Consider the following 18,878-nt stretch of genomic DNA (forward strand, 5'->3'; position numbering starts at 1 on the left):
TTCCTTTTCCTGCGAGCTTTCCAGCTGCATCCAATGAACTTTATGTGGCTTGCATTTTGTCAGCAGCACTCATAAAAACCTATCTAAAATTGAATCTTAGGTGCAGCAGGGAATAATAAAATAAGATTCCGCACTTGAAACCGTTCGTCGGGGCAATCTTTAAGCAGGATTTCATCATGTGATGGGGCTAAGCTTACGTGACTCAGTGGAAAAATGATAAGGACCTGGTAAAATCAAAATTGAAAGCAAAGGTCTCTCTTAAGTGACAAAAAGTCACTGGAATACATTAAAGCGCCGCTTTGTTTTGCTGATATGAGATATATTTATTGTTATGGCGCGTGGATTTAAAGGGCGAAAGTGGTGGCATTGCAACAGTAAGTCCATCCAGCAGCTGCCACACTCTCCAGGGCCATGGGGCAGGTGATGCTGGTGCAGAAAGCTGGAGCCGGAGGTCGAGTTCTGGCGAAGATGTTGTTCAGGGTGATAAAAACACTGTGCGGTGCATTGGAGGAGGTGCGGACCACCTTGTAGAGCCACAGGGGCATTATGTTCTTGGTGCCGGCGCCCAGGATAATGCGACGCTGGCGTCTCCGATTGTCAGGAAGGAGCAGATCACCATTAGTCCCGGTCTTGATCCTCAGGGATCCGCCAGCACTTATGCGAGTTCGAATCCACCGCTCGATGGTCTCCCAATTGCGATCGTTGATGCTCTTAAACATGGGTGCCACATTGACGTACTTGAAGGTGGCGCACATCTGGTCTCCATAGAGGTAGTCTCCCGATGGGGTCAGATGTCCCCGATTGATGATCACATCGCGTTCGTTGGGAATATACCTCTGGTTATTGCCGAAGATGGTGCGGAATGCACGGTAAATGTTGCGAGGCAGGAAGCTTTGGGTATCGGCCTCGCTGAGCACGCCGTCCCTGGAGAAATCCACACATGGTCGTTGAGGAACTGCAACGTGGGGGAAACAAACCCATTGAATTCTATGCTAACAATCAGAAGGAGGAACTTACAGAAGGTCTTGTGGTAAACGGAGTGGGTAGTGAACCTGGCCCGAACTCCATTGCGATCGTAGCAGGCGCGGTAGAGCTCCAAACGCCGATTGTTGATGGTATAGCCCACGGAGTACATGGTAGCTGGACAGGAGGTATCTGTAACTGCCGTGGCCGAGGCAGCCAGTGGTCTTTGGCAGCGCATTGGGAATGGCCTGCTGAAGTTGTTGTGCGTCCGCTGACAGGTCGTCTGCACAATGTCGTTAGGCTGGCAGATCATGTGGAGCACCTCGTTGGTGCGGACCCTCTGCAGACGCTTCAGCTCGTACTGGCCGGCGGCATTGCGGTTCGTAAAGATCCTATTTGTGCCCTCGATCATTGCTCTGGAGAGCGGGCAGTCCGCATGGGACAGGAGCGCTGGAATGGGAAAGGCAAGTTAGTTATTTGCTGCATTAGGGTAGGATTCCTTATTAATGTTAATTTCATTTAGGATCACCAGGTTATAAGTGGTTTATATCTATGTTTTCTCACCCAATCCCAGTCCAATGGCTATGATTAGGAGCAGTTGTTTCACTTCCATCGTGCTTGTTGATCAATGAGTTGAGCCACTGGTGCTTATATACCGTTTAGGCCGGCTTTTCTGGCCTGGCCCTTTGTTCTGGCCAGGCTCGTGGGCACGTGTCTGCATTCAGACAACAGACTATTTTTGGCCATAGGCATACTTGGCCATAGGCATACATGAAAAAGCGATTTTATTACTTTTCACTATTCTGGACGGCTCTGCACTCAGGCACATTTTCCACTTGGAAAATGCGTGGTAATTGGTGCATATTTTTCCTGACTGCCGATGAAATTTATTTTCGAAAGCTATTCAGTAACAGGAACTGGCTTAGAAGGAAATATATAGAGTTTATGCATGGCTAAGCATAGTTGGCCATTAGTGGTGCATATGGATAGGTGTTTTATTGGGAATTTGATGGCACTTTCCTGGGAAGAGGTGTTGTGGTTAGTTAGCCAGTGATTTCCATAGATTTTTGTGGCCGAAAGCAAGGTTCAACTTTTACAAAATCCATGCCAGACAGAGGCTGCATAATGGCCGTGTTTTATTCGTCTGTCAGTTGTTGTCTGGTCATTGAAATGCTTTCTGTGCCCAAATGTTTGGGAGTTGTCTAAGTGGCTATGTGTTTTAATGGCCATGTTGCGAAATGGTTAATGCTGGGTAAAGTATGCTAGGCTTTTGTCTGATTTCCGTCCGTCTGGATTTGAAGTGGGCGTAACGCAATTTCCGCTGCTTACGAGCAATTTGGCGCTATTTGGGCACTTTTAATGCATGCTCACAGGGGCGAACCGAATTATGCCATATAAAATTTGTGACTCAAATCGTGCGGTTGGTGTGAGGAACTCTGCCCCCATGCTTGTGTAGAATTGTAATGGTCAATAAAAATATAAATAAAAGTAAAAGGGGCAGCAAAATCAACAAGCCGGCCACAAAACGGGGCATAAATTAAATTGTGCCGCAGTGCAGAAAGGATGCATAGAAATGGTCAGAATGTGGGTGCCCGGCATGTTGGGTGGTGCAAGTGCTCAGCCCATTCACAACGCCATTGAGTTGCGTGTTTACAGCACAATTACAACCGTTAGGTTTTATGAGAGCCCAGTTGAACGCATGTCCGGGTTGCTAAATTTATTCTGCACTTTTATGAGCTCCCAGTGTCCCCGGCCCCCCGGCCTCGCGGCTCCATTATCCACCCAGGATATCCATCAGCTCCATTCCGGCAGCACACGCACAAAACAATTTCGCAGGCGTGCGTATTTAAAAGCCGCACAGACACAAACAGCCATGCCCTGCTGAATAATTTATTTAATGTCTACTTTTAGGCGCAACCCCCGGCCAAGCAATTGCCATGGCCGCCTGCCTTTATTGCACTCGCACGCATTGAAAAGCGTTTGCCCTTCGCCACAATCGCAGCTTGAATTTAAATGGGAGAAAAGCGGGCGGCAGTGGCAGTGGCGGCCCGGGGGGATAAATTTATGAGAAGCCGCTGAATGACCATTAAAACTGACGTCTCGAGTCCATTCCGAATGAGCCATGAATTCGAAGTGTTCGCACGCGTTTTAAACTGCCACGCAAGCATTTACGATTTATGAAAATGAAAATTGATTTGCGACCTGAAGCCGAAATAATATACTTTTAATTTCAGTTTAAATTATCGCAAGTTTACCATGTTTGAATGTTATGTTATATTAAAAACCCAGCCAGCATAAAGATCATAGTAATAAAATGACTCATATTTGTAAGGCTCAAAGGTTTTTTGTATTGAGAAAGACACCCAATTAGGGCCTGAAAGTGGCGGGGTTGCAGCAGAACGAAAAGCCAGCCTGTGCCGTGTTGGCCAATGCCACTGGGCAATTCACGGGCTGACAAAAGTTGGGAGCAGCTGGACGTTGGCGGGCGTAGATGTTGTTCAGGGTGAGGAAGGCCACGATGGGCTGGTTGTTGGCGTTCCGCACTATCTTGTACATCCACTGGGGCACCGGGTTCCTGTTGCCACTTAGGAAGACATTCTTGGGTCCACTGGCCGATGGCAGCGAGAGTACACCCCTGGCCCCGGTGCGCACATTCACAAAGTTGTTTCCGGTCACCGAATTGCGAACGAATCGCTCGATGGTCTCCCAGTTGCCATCGTTGATGCTCCTGAACTGCGGCACTGCATTCACATACTTGAAGGTGGCGCACAATTGGTCACCAAAGAAGAAGTCAGCCGAGGCGGCCAGATGTCCGCGATTGATGATCACATCGCGGTTGTTCGGTATATAGTTCTGGTTGTTGCCAAACAACCTCCTAAAGGTGCCGTGGATATTTCGGACCGTATAGCTAGCCTCATCCGCACCACTGATCACCCCATCAGAACTGAACTGGACACAGGGTCGGGTGATATCTAAAAATTTGATACAAATATGAAAAATTGAGATGTATCTTACACTTACATATATATACTTACAGAAGGGCTTTCCATACACTCGGTGTTCCACGAAGATAGCCCTCACAGCTCTCGTATCGAAGCAGGCGCGATAGAGCTCCAGGAACTGGTTGTTGCCCACGTTGTAGCCCACCCGGTACATGGTGGCCGGACAGCTGCGATCCTGGACCGGTGTGGTGATGGCCGCCGGAGCAGCACGGCAGGTCATGGGCAGGGGTGGTCGGAAGGCTGGAACCCTTCCCGCCTGGCAGGTGGTGGCCACTATGTCCCGGGGATTGCACCACATCTGCAGGGTTTCTCCAACCGCCGAACTGGCAGTTCGCTTCAGGGACAGCTGGCGGTTCCGACCACGCACCATAAAGATGCGGTTGGTCCCTTCCACTTGAGCCCTGGTGAATCGGCACTGTCCATGTGCTTAAGAATATAAACTTTACATCCAGCAATTGGCGAGAACATATTTTTATTTATTACCCAAGGCACAGAATGCCAGCAGCAGAAGTAGAATTCGCAACATATCCGAAAGATTCAACTCGGCAGTTAATCGCTTGCAGGTCTATTTATATTGTTCGGAAATCGGAGAAGTGTGTGCACAACTGTTTCAAAAATATGTGCAATTCATTCTCGAATTTTATTGTTTGCATCGACTTGCACGAGCGATCCAGAATTAATTATATTATTACATCATTATTGGTTAAACTGGGTAACAAATTAAAGGTGAAAAAGTGTGGCCTACATTATCACCTGGGTGGCTTAATTACTTCCAGATCAGGCTCCCCAGGTAATGTTTAAGCCGGGGGCCTCATGCGGATATTGTCAACTTTTGTGTGCATATGCTGCCATTTGACGATTGCAAATGTGCCTGGCAGAGTAAATGAAATTAGATATTGGCCCGATGCCACAACCTGACCAGAACCAACCGAATCACTATCCATTTACCCAGCGCCCCATGATTTCATTATCGTTGTTTGTTCCACAAATAACATTAGTTCGGTTTGGTTCGGTTTGGTTTGGTTTAGCATTGATTCCAGTAGGCAACAACAACTCGTGTTGTGGCCGAGATTGTGTTTGTTGCCTCATCTATATGGCTGCATGGCTGGAGCTATAGCTGTAGCTATAACCAGGCCAAAACGGTGTGATTTTCTGGTTTGTTTGCGGAAAGGTGCAATAGCAGTAGCCACCATAGACGGGCATCTCGCACATCCTTGCGAATATTTCATAAATTTATATTTGCCTGATAAATCCCTTAACGACTGTAAGCTTTTCCGTTTGTACGGCATGCAGAAATGGCGGCCAAAACTAATACATGCGCATATATAACGTCGACTTAGAGAGCCATGTATATGGGATACCTATACGTGTGTGTATGCCGGGACGTGCAAACTTTACATGTGTGTATTGGAATCTGCCAAGTGCCAAGAAAGCATTTTGGGCGAAAGGCACAGACATTTGACTTTTACGCGCAATTGAGCCTGAGAATCCAGGGAATCTCTGCACGGATGGGATAGTTTGGAGTAGCTCTTAGCAGCAGATCTAGTCCTGCCATCGACGGCCCACTCAGGGCGGCTCTTATAAATATTTATAACAGCCCACTCGACACCCACTAAATTATTAAGTTAATGTGTCGCGCTATTCAAAAAAGGCATCCACCCAACCGGGGGAGCAATAAAATTCCGTGACCTCAACCCCAACCCCACATAAATGTGGTTGTGTGTGACAATTTCACGCGTCCTTCAGCCCAGGATCAGAGTCCTGTGTCCCGAATCGAGCGAGCGACGTGCTTGATGTTTCTGACTATAAGGGGGCAACGATTAATAAGCTCGTTAATGTTGCGCGAAATTATTGGGGAAATGGGAAAAGTTTAGCAAGTCTAAGATTTATAAATGGCTCATGTTTAGAAGTGCAATTATAAGACCACGAGGACATATGAGCGATGGCAAGTTAACCAAGTTAAAGACCATAAATCAGAGATGGGTCTTGGGCGTGTGCGTGTGCGAGAGACTTATGAAGTTTCCGTGATATCACGGGGATCAAGGCTGCTAGCTGTCCCAAAAGTGTCACGGGGCGTATACGCTATATTGCATACTCGCCGCCGCTGCTTCGTGTGGACAATACGTATACGTACGGGTGTACGGCCATACAAGTATGCATTTCGGCGTGCCACCTTTTCACTAACATTCCCGAATGCGGTCAGCGGCAGGTGCAATGTTTGGACCCTCGTTCTTCTTTGCCACTCAGCTTGACGTTTATTAAATTTTTCGACCAAACCACAGGAAGCGGAAACCAAGGATGCTGGCGGCTGGGCTGAGTCCTGGCGAGAGGGGTGTGCACTTTATGCTTGGCTGGGCGGCAGCTTAAACTCTTTTATGGGCCAAGAGTCTTTAAGCTTTCCACCATTGACTGTGGTCGCCTGAGCAAACACTTTCCAAGTATTTCACTTCATTTTACTGTTTTCCACCAGCCGAACACACAGGCGCTTTATTTGATTCAGAGTTCTTTTCGGGAAATATCATCATTAGGGCTTCACATGCGACGACGTTCAAAGCGAAACGGCTCCATTACATTACAGTTTGCATGGCCCCAATTTCTGGGGCAATTATTTGCTTTGTAGCCTGCCAAAAAGGCTGCCAAAAGCAGCAGACAGACAAGGCAGCAGCACATATAGCCTTCTTGCCGCTTTTACACAATTTCCTTCCGCTTTGCTTTGCGCCGGGAAAGTATTACGATGATTTGCATAATTTTAGCGCACCTACAGCAGCCGCAAAGAAGGGGCAAAAAAGAGGCCTAAACCACGAATCCTGCAGCGCTTCCTTGTGTGCTTTATACTCCGGCCCTTCAAGCTTGTTCGTTTTTTCGGCTCGTCTTTATCTGCTTTGCTTCCACGGGTCCTTTGTTGAGGTGTGGGTCTGGTTTTCAGGATGTTCGAGGGTGTTTTTCAGGGGGTAGCCTACATTTTTGTAACTGATGTGCTGCGTTGGCTCTCATTCTCTCTCTCTCTGCTCAAATCCGCTCCTTATCTTTGTGCCTGATCGAAATTGCTTTTGTGCGGTTGCCGGGGACGAAGGACTTGCCGGAGGACCTCGGCTCCCGCCGCCCCGCAAATATCCTTCTGCTCATCAGCTCGGCTGTTGCTGTTGCTATTTTAATTTCAGTCATGTGTGCAGCCCCTATTCTGTGGATTCTTTTTAGGCACTTTTGCAATTTTCTGCCTGTTTTGGGCTAGATATTCATATCAGCCCTATTCATATTATAGCTATTTTCCGCTATAACTGTTACTGATTGCCGCTTTGTGGCAACATTTTTTCACCCATACCCATGCCCATGCCGCACACACCCATTTCGATTGCCATTCCCATCAGATCCTTCGTGCCGTCGCCCCTCGATTTTTGAGCACCAATTGAGATGCAAATTGCTTTTGCCTAGAATGATTTGAAAATAATTCAGTTGGTTAGCATTTTTGCCTTTACATATTTCGCTCCTCTTTTATCTGGAATTCCTGCACTCGAATTAATTTGATTCACTGGCGATAATCTTTGGCTTTAAAGTTGCGCATTAAATTTTCAATCATGATTTGGGCCCAGGCTTATTCATTTCTGAATGATTGCGTCCCATGGGACTTTACTTTTCATGCTTTTATGGTAGAAAAGCTTTTTAATATAATGATCAATAGAATTTTAAGGTATCCAAATACTCCACAAACTCGGGCGAGCACACATAGCCTTGATATTTTCGCTCTACGGGAGAAAAATATTTTGTGTATTTTCACAAACGTCATTTCCTGCCCATTGTTCTGTAGTAAAACAATTCACGAATTTTCCAACGAATTTTCTTTGAGCTATTTCTGGATCAGGGTTGCTGCAAATTTTTGTGTGGCCAAGGAGGCGCATTTATTATCGTTGCGGACACTTGCCCACATATAGAAAACGTTTTAGCGCTTGTCGCTGCCACATGGCGCTTGCATTTCCTTGTTCATTTTCATTTGCAAATATTTATTTGTACATTTCCTCCTTGCACTATTTACCCACTTCCGTTGCAAAATCCCCCCACTCACACTCACCGCCAATGCACAGACACTGAGGGCTTTCATTTTCACTTGCCAGAAACTTTGCAAATTGCTGACCCAGAGACTTGAATGCAGTGCTGCAGATGTGAGTGGAAAATGCGACGTTTTAGTTTTCATTTTGGTTTCGGTTGAATTCGGCTTGGGGCAAATGCCTCCCTGCAATTTGCTAAAACCTAGCCAAAATGCCAAGCCCTTCAGGCGATGTGGAAAAGGAGACCAAAGCCAGAAGCTGAGCCCCGAAAATACAGCGTTGGTTTTATATTAAATTCCCAAAAGCAGACTACTTTTAAATACAATTTCTAAGAGGATGTGCCCGAGAATGGCTGTCAGCAATCACTTGATACGTCGAGAGCTGCCCAATTAAGGGCAACTTATCAAGGCAATTGATTAATTGTCTCATGATTCTTAAGCCAGCCTGGCTGGTCGAATTAAAGCCGACCAGCCGGAAAGTCCTGCGCACGAAAGGTCGCCATGGGAAATCAGTTCTGCAAGTCCTGCCAGGAGCTGGAATCAGGAATCTGGAATCCCGACGCTGACATGCACATCATAAATGCTTAATGGCCACACACGCACTCCACTGCGACAGCGACTGCGATTGCAACTGCAATTGCATGTGAAACTGCTTGTGAATCTGCATCTGAATCCGCATCCTCGCCTGACATTCGACTGCGCTGCGAAAACTCGAATTGCCGGCAATCGGTGCGGATGTCAGGAATCGAATCGAGATAACTCCATGTGCATTGCGTGTCTGTTAAATTAATAAATAATTGCTCGTTCAATTTCCCGCTGGCTGTCCTCCATCTGTGTCGCACTTGGCTCCGCCAGTTTGCTCGTCCTTTCTTCCTCGATGTCCGGCGAAAGAGAAACATGGCCGGACCGGTCCGGTCCGGCCCGTTTTTCCGGCTTTCCTATGCAGCTTTTTCGCGCACACACCTGTCCGCAGTTGAGCCAGATTAATTGCCTATTTACCGGTGCCTATTCTCGGTGGAATCCCACCGCCACCCACCATCTGCTGCCGGCTTCGCCTTTGTTTAATGATAAGCCGTGTCCAAAAATCTCTGACACTGACATGCTAATTAATAAATTATTTTGCAACAAATTAATTAGATCGCGGTGGCTGGTAAAAGTGATTGGTCATGTTGTGGCAAGCCGAAAAGAGCTGGATTTCTGAATTAAATGATGCGATGGGTTAACTTGTCTGCTGATTGATGGGTGTCCAAATGGGGTATCTCTCAATGGAATGAAATTAATTTAAAAATCCATAAAAATACTATGGCCTCAAAGCTTAGTAAGGCACCATTTTCCCACACTTTTCTTATATTTTAGCCGATCACCTGGGACCCATCCTTGGTCCTAGTTTTCTTGCCTTTTGTCCTGACACGCACGGACCCCTGAGTCGGCGTCTGTCATCATTAAAATGAATTATCTTCGCTTGGATCGGGTAAGTTTTTTGCTGTCCCCTATCTAATTTAATAATAAATATTTTAATTAAGGGAGGGTAATTATTGGCCAATGCCTTTATCGCATGCTCAAGGTTTTGAGTTAATTAAAAGGAACGTTGTTGTTTTCAGTTTGTTTTTATTTGTGCTGGCAAAATAGTTGTTAAAGTTTTATGACAGCCACATAAAATATGAATTCCGTCTGCTTTCAATTACAAAAGCAGAGCAGAAAAAACAAAGCAATTTCTGTTTAAATATCGTTTATTACTTTGCGCTCAACCATTAATTAAGGGCAAATGCCGGCCGATTATTGCGTGCCGCGCGGACCAACTTGCTGCCGCACCCGTGACCAAGTGACCGCCCCGCCCACCTGCCCCTTGACCCCATCGCGTCAGCCCCTCCAGCTCCCCTCCATAGAATAGCATCTGGCATCTTGGCGAAGGGCAAATGAATGCGGAGACAATTAATTGTTGCGCTGTGTGTTCAGTTCGCGCTTTCAACATTTCATCTGCAGTTGTCAGTTACTTTTGTCGTAAGCTCCAGTCCGCTCTCGAAATCCCGCTGCCCCGCCCCTAGGAGCCCACTACTTCATCAGCACCACCATCGTCATCCCCACTGCAGCACGCTTATGATAAATGAGTTGTTTTTACAATGCGGTGGCACAATCCGTCGCCTTTGTGTGTGCAGCGAGCATTTAATCCTTTGGGCTTCAAGGCATTTCAAGCGGCCATTCATTTAGTTTCCATTCCCAATGCAGGAGCCACTTAGCGCGATACCCTCGGCAATGGGCATAATGAGCACCCGGTCACCAAGGGTCCGTATTCGGGAAGCAATCTGCACTCCAAAAAAATCTGAATAATATTTATTTCAATTTTAAATATCATTTCGATGTACAATATGTATCATCAGTATTCTAATTACTTCTGATTAGAGAAAGTTCTACGTCAAATCAAGGACTTCCCTTCAAGTTCCCATAACATTGGCCACAAGGTAGCAGCTTCCTCCAAAGTTTAAACTATATTTTTTCAAGTGTGAGTGGCTAGTCTGGCAGTTGCATAAATAGAGTCGCTTTAAAGCAATCCGGAAGCGAACAGGAAAAGTTTGCTGGGCCAAGTTCGCGCCCAGCGCCCAAGTGGTGGGTGGCGGTTGCATGGGCATGTTGCAACTAGCAGCGCACCACTGGCAACTGGCAACTGGCAACTTGCATGTGCTGGCACATTCAGAGGAAAGTTTACCACTTCGGCTTTGGCCAGTTTGGAGAACACCTGGGTGCTGCATAAAGCACATGCCCATATATTTATTTAATGCGGCCAAAGGAGCTTCTCAACTTTCCCGAGCACTTGGCCAATTAATCTGTCAAGGACCAGCACACGTTGGTGATGATGATGATGATGCGTCGTGGTCGGTTGGGAAAAGTGATTGGAGCGGTTCGAAGCCTATCCCACTGTGTGCATATTCGATTAACCAAATCCCGGCGGAAGCGCGTGCCACAACTTTTGTAATATATTATTTTGCTTATTTTGTCAACAGAACTTACAAATCCCCCACCGAACTGCGCCCCGGACGCACTGCGTCCTGACAACCCGCCGCAATGCGACCAAATCACATATAAATTATTGCGTCAAATTGAAGCTGCTGGCCGACCCGAAAGCCGATTTAAAACTTGACACAGTGTGACAGATATACACATGTGTATTTATCGCACGCGGCCCAGGTCGAATCGAAATTCCGCACATAAGCCGAAGGTATTAAGTATTTCACTTTTTTTAACTTTAAGCGGAGTCTTCTTCCTTGTTTTTCCCACTCGAAAAACTGGAAAATCCTGAAAATAAGCTGCATGCCGAGAGCCTTCAAAGGAGCTTAGCAATCAAAAATAATACTTAAGGGCAGCTTTATGACAATTTTGGAAAAGTTTTGATTATATTTATATTTAAGTGTTCCCGAAAGGTAACAAACATATTTATTTTTGCTAAACATAGAGCAAGCCACAGCTTAGCTAACCTAAGACTGCTGATCAGCTAAATATCAAAATGGTTGTGTATTACTGACCAGGTAGGTGAAAATTAAAAATCTATGCTTTTGTTTTTAATTTTGGACTTGCAAATATTATCAATACTTTTGTTAATACGACCATGATTCCGAGAGAGCATGGTAAACAGAATACTTATGAGCGATACACACAACTACCAAGGAGGCAACAACTTGATGGGAGACTGAGTACTTCCACTAATACGAGTCCAATGCACGACGAGTTCCCCATCGGTATTCTGGTGGAGGAAGTGCAGCGGGTTCTTCTGCTCAACAGGTTGCTCCTTCGGCTGTTTCTTGATGGCAGCGCAGCATTTACTTTTGGGTTCCAATTTTGACTTGCCTGTATGCGGTACATAAGTTGTACTCTTCATAGTTTGCAAGTATGTGAAAGGACTCACGAAGACATGGCTGCTTGGCTGGTTCAAATCCGTAGGTTTCCAGTACTCGACGGGGCATTTTGTTTGACCGAAATCGAGACACAGAGCCTTTGCTAACGTTTATACACTTCTATACACTGTTTGACACGAAAGTCTTGGTAAATCGTTTGCTTTGAACGTTCACGAGCACGTGAATAATCCCTCAATTGTTATGGGGATCATGACGCCTTCGACGCGGTGTACACAACATATTACCCATCCGCAGCGTTGTCATCGTTCCGCTGATAAATCTAAAGAGATTTGTTGCGCATCCATCAAAGTGAGCATTCTTATTATTCAAAGTACTTACACTTACACTTGCGAACGAGCGTTTCGGGCAAGTGCGTGTCCTGTTTGTGTTTGCTGGCTCCTGGGTCTGATATGTTAAGGAGCAACAGTGGCAGGAATCCAAATCCAAGAAGCGCAGATAAAAAGTAAGCGCCACAAAAGTGGCACACTCACACACACAAAATCCATTAACTAAAGTGTCAATTTAGTGACAGAGATAAAACGTCACACGCACAAAGACTTGGACTTGGACACATCCACAAACGCAGACATACGCATATGTCCTTGCGGGGCGGCCAAGGAAAACAAAACGTGGGGGAAGGTGGGGGACAGGAGAATGTCAGTGGAACTGCCTTGCCTTGGCAAATAGCTGTACACAATGAATGACAGCACTTTGTATTTTTCCAAGTTTTTTTCCTCTGCATTTCCATTCCATTCCACTGCCATTCCTTGCTCCTTTGGCTGTTGCGTGCTTTCTTCGTTATTTGTTTGCTCATGTCAAAAGATCTTGGGATAAAGTTATCGTTATCAGTTTTTTGCCATTGTCTGCCTTTGCTTGGCTAGGTCAAATCACCTGTTACGTGTCACATTCTCTTGTCTACGTTACGCATACGCCGCTTGGTCCGCAGGACTCTTAATAAGCAATTGCATGTCTTGAAATGAACGGGTGGTGTCCTAACAAAGCTGCAACAAAAATTGGTGAGCACAAAAGTAAAAACAAGAGAAACGCCCAATTTCAATGAAACTTTTTTGGTGCGTTATTCGTTGGAAATAAAAGAACAAGTGTTTCACAAAAAAATAAAACTAGAAATATATTGTCTAAGTTTCTATCTCAAGAAATACTCTTAAAGAAATACCTTATTTTGTGGAATGGTATGCCAAAGACGATGCACAAGTGATTCAAGGAGCCCAAAAAGTGGTGCGAATAAGAAGCACAACTGAAAATTGAAATGCGCTCAAAGACGAACCGCAAGTGAAAATTGTTTTTGTGTTTTGTTCCATCATTTCCTGGCTTTTCTGGCACTGACGCTTCTTTCGGCGAATTGTCTTGCAGGCATTTCGCATGCACCACGCAATACCGCAAAGCGCCACAATGTGCAAGTCAATATAGAGCCAGCGGATTGGGGAAGTAGCTCCTCCAGCTTTCAATCCATTGCCTGCCAATCGAGAGTGCGGTGCGTGCTCCAAAAATATCCACGACTTAGCAAACATCGCCACTTGGAACACACATAAGCAGGGCTCTAAAAATGTTTCGATGATGGCATCAGGCAGGCGTTTTCTTTTATGCAAAGTCGGGCAAATTGTATAAGCTGCATTGAAATTCAAGAGCAGACGCAGCAGAGCCACTGATAAATGACAAGCTCGTGCAAATGCAGCTCCATCTCCATCTCCATCTCCATCTCTATCTCGGCCACTCGATCCAGTCGAACCATTCGCACCAGCAGGCAGCTTGAATTGGAGACAGCAGGAGTGCCATAACGATGCCACCTCGATGACACCTCGATGCCGCCTCGTGTGGCAGCAAAGGGGTAAAAAATGGCAAAAAATTGATAAACGGAACGGAAGAGTCGTGTAAGCTGAGAGGAATCGCCCGACACGTTTTAATTATTGGCCCAAAGGGGCGGGACAGGCGGTGCAGCCCTTTGGGGGCTGAGCACTTCATTAGGCCCATGGCGCGACTCTAAGGAAGACACGCATATTTTTCATACTTTACAAAATCCACAAGCGGAGCGAAGCTCAATTATTCAAAACACCCGCACAGCCCAAACCACCCGAAAAAAAAAAACAAAGAAAAAATAATATAGTTTATGGAACGACTGTGACATACCCTTAGGAGTTGGGCAGTTATATGCATCTGACATGGAAAAACCAAAAATAGGAATTTAAAAACCAATAATGGGTATAATCAAATACAATATCTAGAGGTTAATGGTAAAATCTAATATGAATTGTATTCTTTTTAAGCAAATTTCTTAATGCACCCGAATACAGTATACCCTTTACTCGATGCTTACCGAGTACAGCGGGTGGAGATGGAACGACTGGGGGATTGGGTGGCCTAGACACGGGTACTCCCTTACACGACATTGACTAATGTTGATATGTCGTCGTTTTTTGTTGTCGGTTTTTCCCAGCCTTCGCCTGATGGTTTATTTTTGATGTGTGTGCAGTTGAGCTTTGGCGACGTGCGTCTCCGGCGCCGAAGGACGCTCGGATGTTGGAAGGCCGGGATGTGGGGAATGTGGGGCAAGCTGGGGGATGCTAGGGACTCATCGGGATACTCGGATGCGGGCATACTCGGATGGTCGTCCCTTTTGTAGCAATTGCTGTCGTTGCTGCCAATTTGCTGCTGTGCGTTTTGTCCTGTGACAGGAAGCGTAGGCTTCTATTGCGCCTCTCCCAGCGTGTGTATGTATGTGTGTGTGTGTGAGTACGTGTCCTTCGAAGGGGGAGTGGGTGGGTGGTTACGTTCTGACGTGACACATGGTTGTAAAGGATTTTCTTTGATGATGTTATCGTTAATGGTGCATGGTCGCAACTCAGCTCAACTCGGTTCGGTTCGGCTCGATTTCGCATCAGTTTCAGCTGAAGCTAAAGCTGAAGCTACAGCTCGACATTGGCAGATCGTTAGCGCTTCCAGCGAACTTTTGCCAAACGTCTACTCCTTGAATAATGATGCTGTTGATGTTGCTCCACATCATATCGCCCACTCCTCTGAGGGTGAGTCTTTAAAAGCAGGACTTAATTCATCCCACCGGATTGTATTCAAAACAAAACAACAAAGCAATACATTTTAATTAGCCACCCGGGCCCAAGAGCCCAGTGCTAATTCAACCGGCTGACCATTGCCAGGCAAATAAGCTCGGCGGCTTGTTGTTATGTCATGTTTTCGGTTGGCGGCTTTGTGTCGCCGGAGTGTCGTAGTTGTTATTGTTAATTACCTGGCGGTGGACGTAAGTGGGACCGGGATAAGAAGAAGAAGTCCTCCGGCCTGCTAGCTTCTCGGAATACTAATTAAAATTGAAGGGCCCAGAATGGTGTGGCAACAGTTCTTGGCAAGTTATTTGGCATAGTCCAAGCCGCATGGCTCTTAATTCTCGAGCCAACTGATTGCCGGCCCAGCCAGATGGAACGGAATGCACTCAGCTCGGTCATAATGCAGCACTTAATGTCTTATTTAATTTAACCACACAACATAAATTCATCATGAAATGGGGCTGGAATTCAATTTCCTGCAGCAATATGCAATACGCAATATGCAATGTGCATTCTCCCTCTGCATTAAAATTCTTATTAAATGATATGCACTGGCCGCATACATTTCCTTCTCCGGACGCCTCAACAACGGCCCAATGTTTGGCCACAATAATGCAAAACATCAGGCTACATAAATATCAGGAGGATCTGAATGCCTGCTCCTTGGATCCTTGGCTCCTAGTAGCTGGAAGCCACAAAAACCTATGCTGACCGCACATTAATTAACTTGGGGTGGCACACAGATATTTCCTACAGATGCTGAAACTGAATGCTCCCAATATATATATAATGCGTATACGCAGCATTGGCTTTTTGGGGTGAGTGCGTGTGTGCGTAAATAATTTTTGAATTGGCAGCCGTGCACCTCAAATTTGCAATGCAATCTATTACGAACTCTCGATAGGTGTAAACTTATTGGGTTGATGGCGTAATTTATATGCCCACTCGGAACGCCCCTGTGCTGTTTGCCCGTCTAATTAGCCGGGGGAAAAAATGGGCCTCGCCAAAACAGGTACACGGGTAAATTGTAACAACTGCAGTTTGGCTGTCTAGTCAATTAGCTCAAGCGTTCGGTTAATGCGAAACTTGGCTGGGTAAATGGAAATTGCAAGGCTTGTTCAACAATTCGCAGTCGTGTTGAGCATGGCTGTCATTGCTGTTGTTGCAGTTTCAGTAGTTGCATGTAGCCTAAACAAGCGGCCTGCACAAATAACAATTTCGGTTTTACATTTTACATGCATGCATAAGGAAGGACTCTCCCTTGTGTCCTTAGAAGCGAATATCGTAGGAATCGCTCTTAGGGGTTGATACTTAAGTTCTCTTCGCTGGTTTAGAACAGGCGAAAGCTCTCTCTCCATCCCTGGTCATCCTCTCTGTGGTTCGGGTTTCGCGGCTTTGAAATCCGATTACTAGGACAACGACAGTTCAGTTGCCTTTTGCCACTCAGCGGTTTGCTCTCGAGCGTTTACCAGGAAATCATGCCAGGACTTAATGCGTAAACTATGTAGTTTATTAGTTCAGCGTGGCCCGTGGGCCAAGCGCAGATTCAGATTCAGATTTAGAAACACCCTTGCACTTTCGGATGTTGTTGAGCAACAATCCATCTTCCCAGCTGCAGTTACAATTACATACAACTTACTTACAAGTTCCCCGGCGGGATGAACTGATTTCATTCAGGACACGTGACAAAATGCTGGCACTAACCCCAATAGTTGGGCCACCCGCTGGCTGTTCGTTCTCTTGTTAAGTTTTATGATATTTTGCTTATAAATAATGAATGCATATCGCTTGGCTCCTCGCAGGAGGAATCCTTTGCGAGGACTCTCGGGACGCCTGGGTGTCTGCTGAGCAGGGGTCACGTTCATTGCAGACGTTTCACACCAATTACTCGCAATTTGCATACAACAGAACCGCATGCAAATGACACAATGCAAAGTTATCCACGTCCTGTTCCCGATTCTCAGCTCTGTAGCTCTCCAGCTCTCCAGCTTCGCTGTTTTTGGGATCCCAAGTTCCTGGGTCCCCTACTGTTTCCTGCTCCCCCATTTGCATTGGCCATGCATCTCAAATGTAATCAACGAAAGCCGAAACCAAAGCAAACTTTGCTCCCTAACCGCCAACCAGGCAGGCAGGCAGGCAGCAAGTCAGTCTGACGTTGACTCTATTAAGTAATGAATTAAGATGCGAATCGAGATCAATTGTTCGAAAACGCCACAGCGTCGAGTTTCGGCTCCCGGATTTGGGGTGGGCTGCAAAAATGCATTGGGCAAATTGCAAAAGTTTCCACTTTTCATTGGTTTTGCATCGGAGTTAGATAGAGAGAGTTCTGGTCGCACTTATAAATTAATGATTTCCCCCGAAAAACTTTCTGCCACTGTCAGTTGTGTCGATTTGCCAGGACTCTGACGTAGCTTCTGGCAATTATGGCCATCCTGGCTGGCTGGCTAGCTGGCTGACAAGTAATCAATGGCACAGTCACAGTTCCTCGATTGGCGACCATTGCTTAACGAGGTTTAATTGTGTCCCCGTTAGCCGCGTTTAATTAACAACCGCATCATATGCACGGGGCGGATAAGTAACTTGTCTCGGGCCCCCCTGTCGTATGCGTGACGTGTCATTAGCCAACCTATAAATACCATTGGCCCCTAATTAATTTGTCGAGCTCAAGCTCCCGAATTGGTTTGGTGTAAGTGGCGTTTCAATTTCACTTGAATAATTTATAAAAGGCGAATCGTTAATTGGCCCAGCCGGAGCCATATGCGTGCGATGTCATAAGCCAAGGTTCAACAAGTGCCAAATGAAATTTGCCGCCGATTTTGCTCGGCGTCGCCTTGTTTGCAAAATAAACATGCGAAAAAAATTGTTGTGCTGTAAACAAGCAGATAAGCCGTTGGTTTAAAACCCACATATACCGCCTGTATATATAAGTTAATGCATAAGGAGATGGGCGCCGACAGGGGAATACTTAGTAAAGGCAAGCAGGCAATTTAGGATCGAGCCTAAGGCATATAGACTTCCAATTCAATTCAATTCATGAGATAGAAATAATTAACTATAATAAGGTAATAGAAAAATCTATACTTTTCTATTGGGGTATATACCATTATGACGAACTGCAGTGGACTCACCAAAACGCATATGAAGTACATACTACCCCTCAAAACGCAGGGTATCGTATGGGTCTTCGGATCATTTGCATACACGATATGGCGGAACGGTTGAAAAGCAGAAGGAGCTGTTTGCTGTTTGTCGGCGCAAAGTCGATTGTCGATATATACCAAATTGACGTTTAGTATAATAAATTGTAAGCCATGCCCCACAATGTCCCCATGCCGCATGTCTTGCTGGAGATCCTGGGATCCGGGAACCGGGATCTGGATGAGCTGAGGAGCAGTTGCCATTTCGTATTGTAAATTATATTAAATATGCAAGACAATGCTTTCATATAAATCCTCTAAATGAATTTCAAGCACGCAAACACACGCGCCACCGAGCACAGATACTCACCCACACGAAGGCATGTGTATAAGTGGATACTCTTGTTGTGCCCCAAACAAAAAAATACACGAACAAAAAACATAAGGGACGAATGCTGACCAATTTTCTGCGCTGTTTTGCACGCGCATCGCAAAAAACTTTCGAGCTGTTTATTGGAAATTAGTTAAAGTACCCCCAGGATACGAGTCCTGCGTGTCCCATTGCCCCGGGCTAGTTAAGCTGCTTCGCAACTGCTCAGTGGCTTAATTTCTAGCGGGCTCGTAAATCTCGGCGAAATGCTGCAGACTGTTTAAAAATTACAAACCCCGATCACGTTCTGCAGCGCAGAAAGTTTCGACTTCCTATAAACACTTGAGATGCTTTGTATTGTGTCGTAAACGGAAATGGGAAACAATTGCATAAGCGTTTTGTG

The 18,878-nt window shown here is 45.8% G+C and overlaps 3 protein-coding genes across 3 annotated transcripts; all 3 read right to left on the reverse strand.

Annotated features, from left to right (window-relative positions):
- Nucleotides 1-344: 344 nt before the first annotated feature.
- On the reverse strand, nt 345-1,675 carry LOC6612596. Its single transcript, XM_002037065.2, has 3 exons — nt 1,528-1,675; nt 1,018-1,413; nt 345-955 (listed from the first exon to the last, which is right to left on the reverse strand). The coding sequence occupies exons 1-3, from the start codon at nt 1,574-1,576 to the stop codon at nt 345-347; spliced, it is 1,056 nt and encodes a 351-aa protein (XP_002037101.1). The 5' UTR covers nt 1,577-1,675.
- A 1,627-nt stretch (nt 1,676-3,302) lies between these two features.
- On the reverse strand, nt 3,303-4,491 carry LOC6612597. Its single transcript, XM_002037066.2, has 3 exons — nt 4,449-4,491; nt 3,999-4,391; nt 3,303-3,935 (listed from the first exon to the last, which is right to left on the reverse strand). The coding sequence occupies exons 1-3, from the start codon at nt 4,489-4,491 to the stop codon at nt 3,331-3,333; spliced, it is 1,041 nt and encodes a 346-aa protein (XP_002037102.1). The 3' UTR covers nt 3,303-3,330.
- A 6,909-nt stretch (nt 4,492-11,400) lies between these two features.
- LOC6612598 lies at nt 11,401-12,033 on the reverse strand. The gene is made up of 2 exons (XM_002037067.2): nt 11,906-12,033; nt 11,401-11,847 (listed from the first exon to the last, which is right to left on the reverse strand). The coding sequence occupies exons 1-2, from the start codon at nt 11,961-11,963 to the stop codon at nt 11,660-11,662; spliced, it is 246 nt and encodes an 81-aa protein (XP_002037103.1). The 5' UTR covers nt 11,964-12,033; the 3' UTR covers nt 11,401-11,659.
- Between the last annotated feature and the right edge of the window lie 6,845 nt (nt 12,034-18,878).

This window comes from Drosophila sechellia, chromosome 3R (genome assembly GCF_004382195.2).
Source record: "Drosophila sechellia strain sech25 chromosome 3R, ASM438219v1, whole genome shotgun sequence".
NCBI lineage: Eukaryota > Metazoa > Arthropoda > Insecta > Diptera > Drosophilidae > Drosophila > Drosophila sechellia.

Bases quoted from the DNA above. Each gene is read 5' to 3' on its own strand.
- LOC6612596 (XM_002037065.2), bottom strand. From the start codon at position 1,576: ATGGAAGTGAAACAACTGCTCCTAATCATAGCCATTGGACTGGGATTG. The intron at 1,414-1,527 runs GTGAGAAAACAT...TTCCCATTCCAG, and splicing joins AGCCATTGGACTGGGATTGG to CGCTCCTGTCCCATGCGGAC. The intron at 956-1,017 runs GTAAGTTCCTCC...CCCACGTTGCAG, and splicing joins CGTTTACCACAAGACCTTCT to TTCCTCAACGACCATGTGTG.
- LOC6612597 (XM_002037066.2), bottom strand. From the start codon at position 4,491: ATGTTGCGAATTCTACTTCTGCTGCTGGCATTCTGTGCCTTGG. The intron at 4,392-4,448 runs GTAATAAATAAA...TATATTCTTAAG, and splicing joins GCTGGCATTCTGTGCCTTGG to CACATGGACAGTGCCGATTC. The intron at 3,936-3,998 runs GTAAGTATATAT...TCAAATTTTTAG, and splicing joins AGTGTATGGAAAGCCCTTCT to ATATCACCCGACCCTGTGTC.
- LOC6612598 (XM_002037067.2), bottom strand. From the start codon at position 11,963: ATGCCCCGTCGAGTACTGGAAACCTACGGATTTGAACCAGCCAAGCAG. The intron at 11,848-11,905 runs GTGAGTCCTTTC...TACCGCATACAG, and splicing joins AGCCAAGCAGCCATGTCTTC to GCAAGTCAAAATTGGAACCC.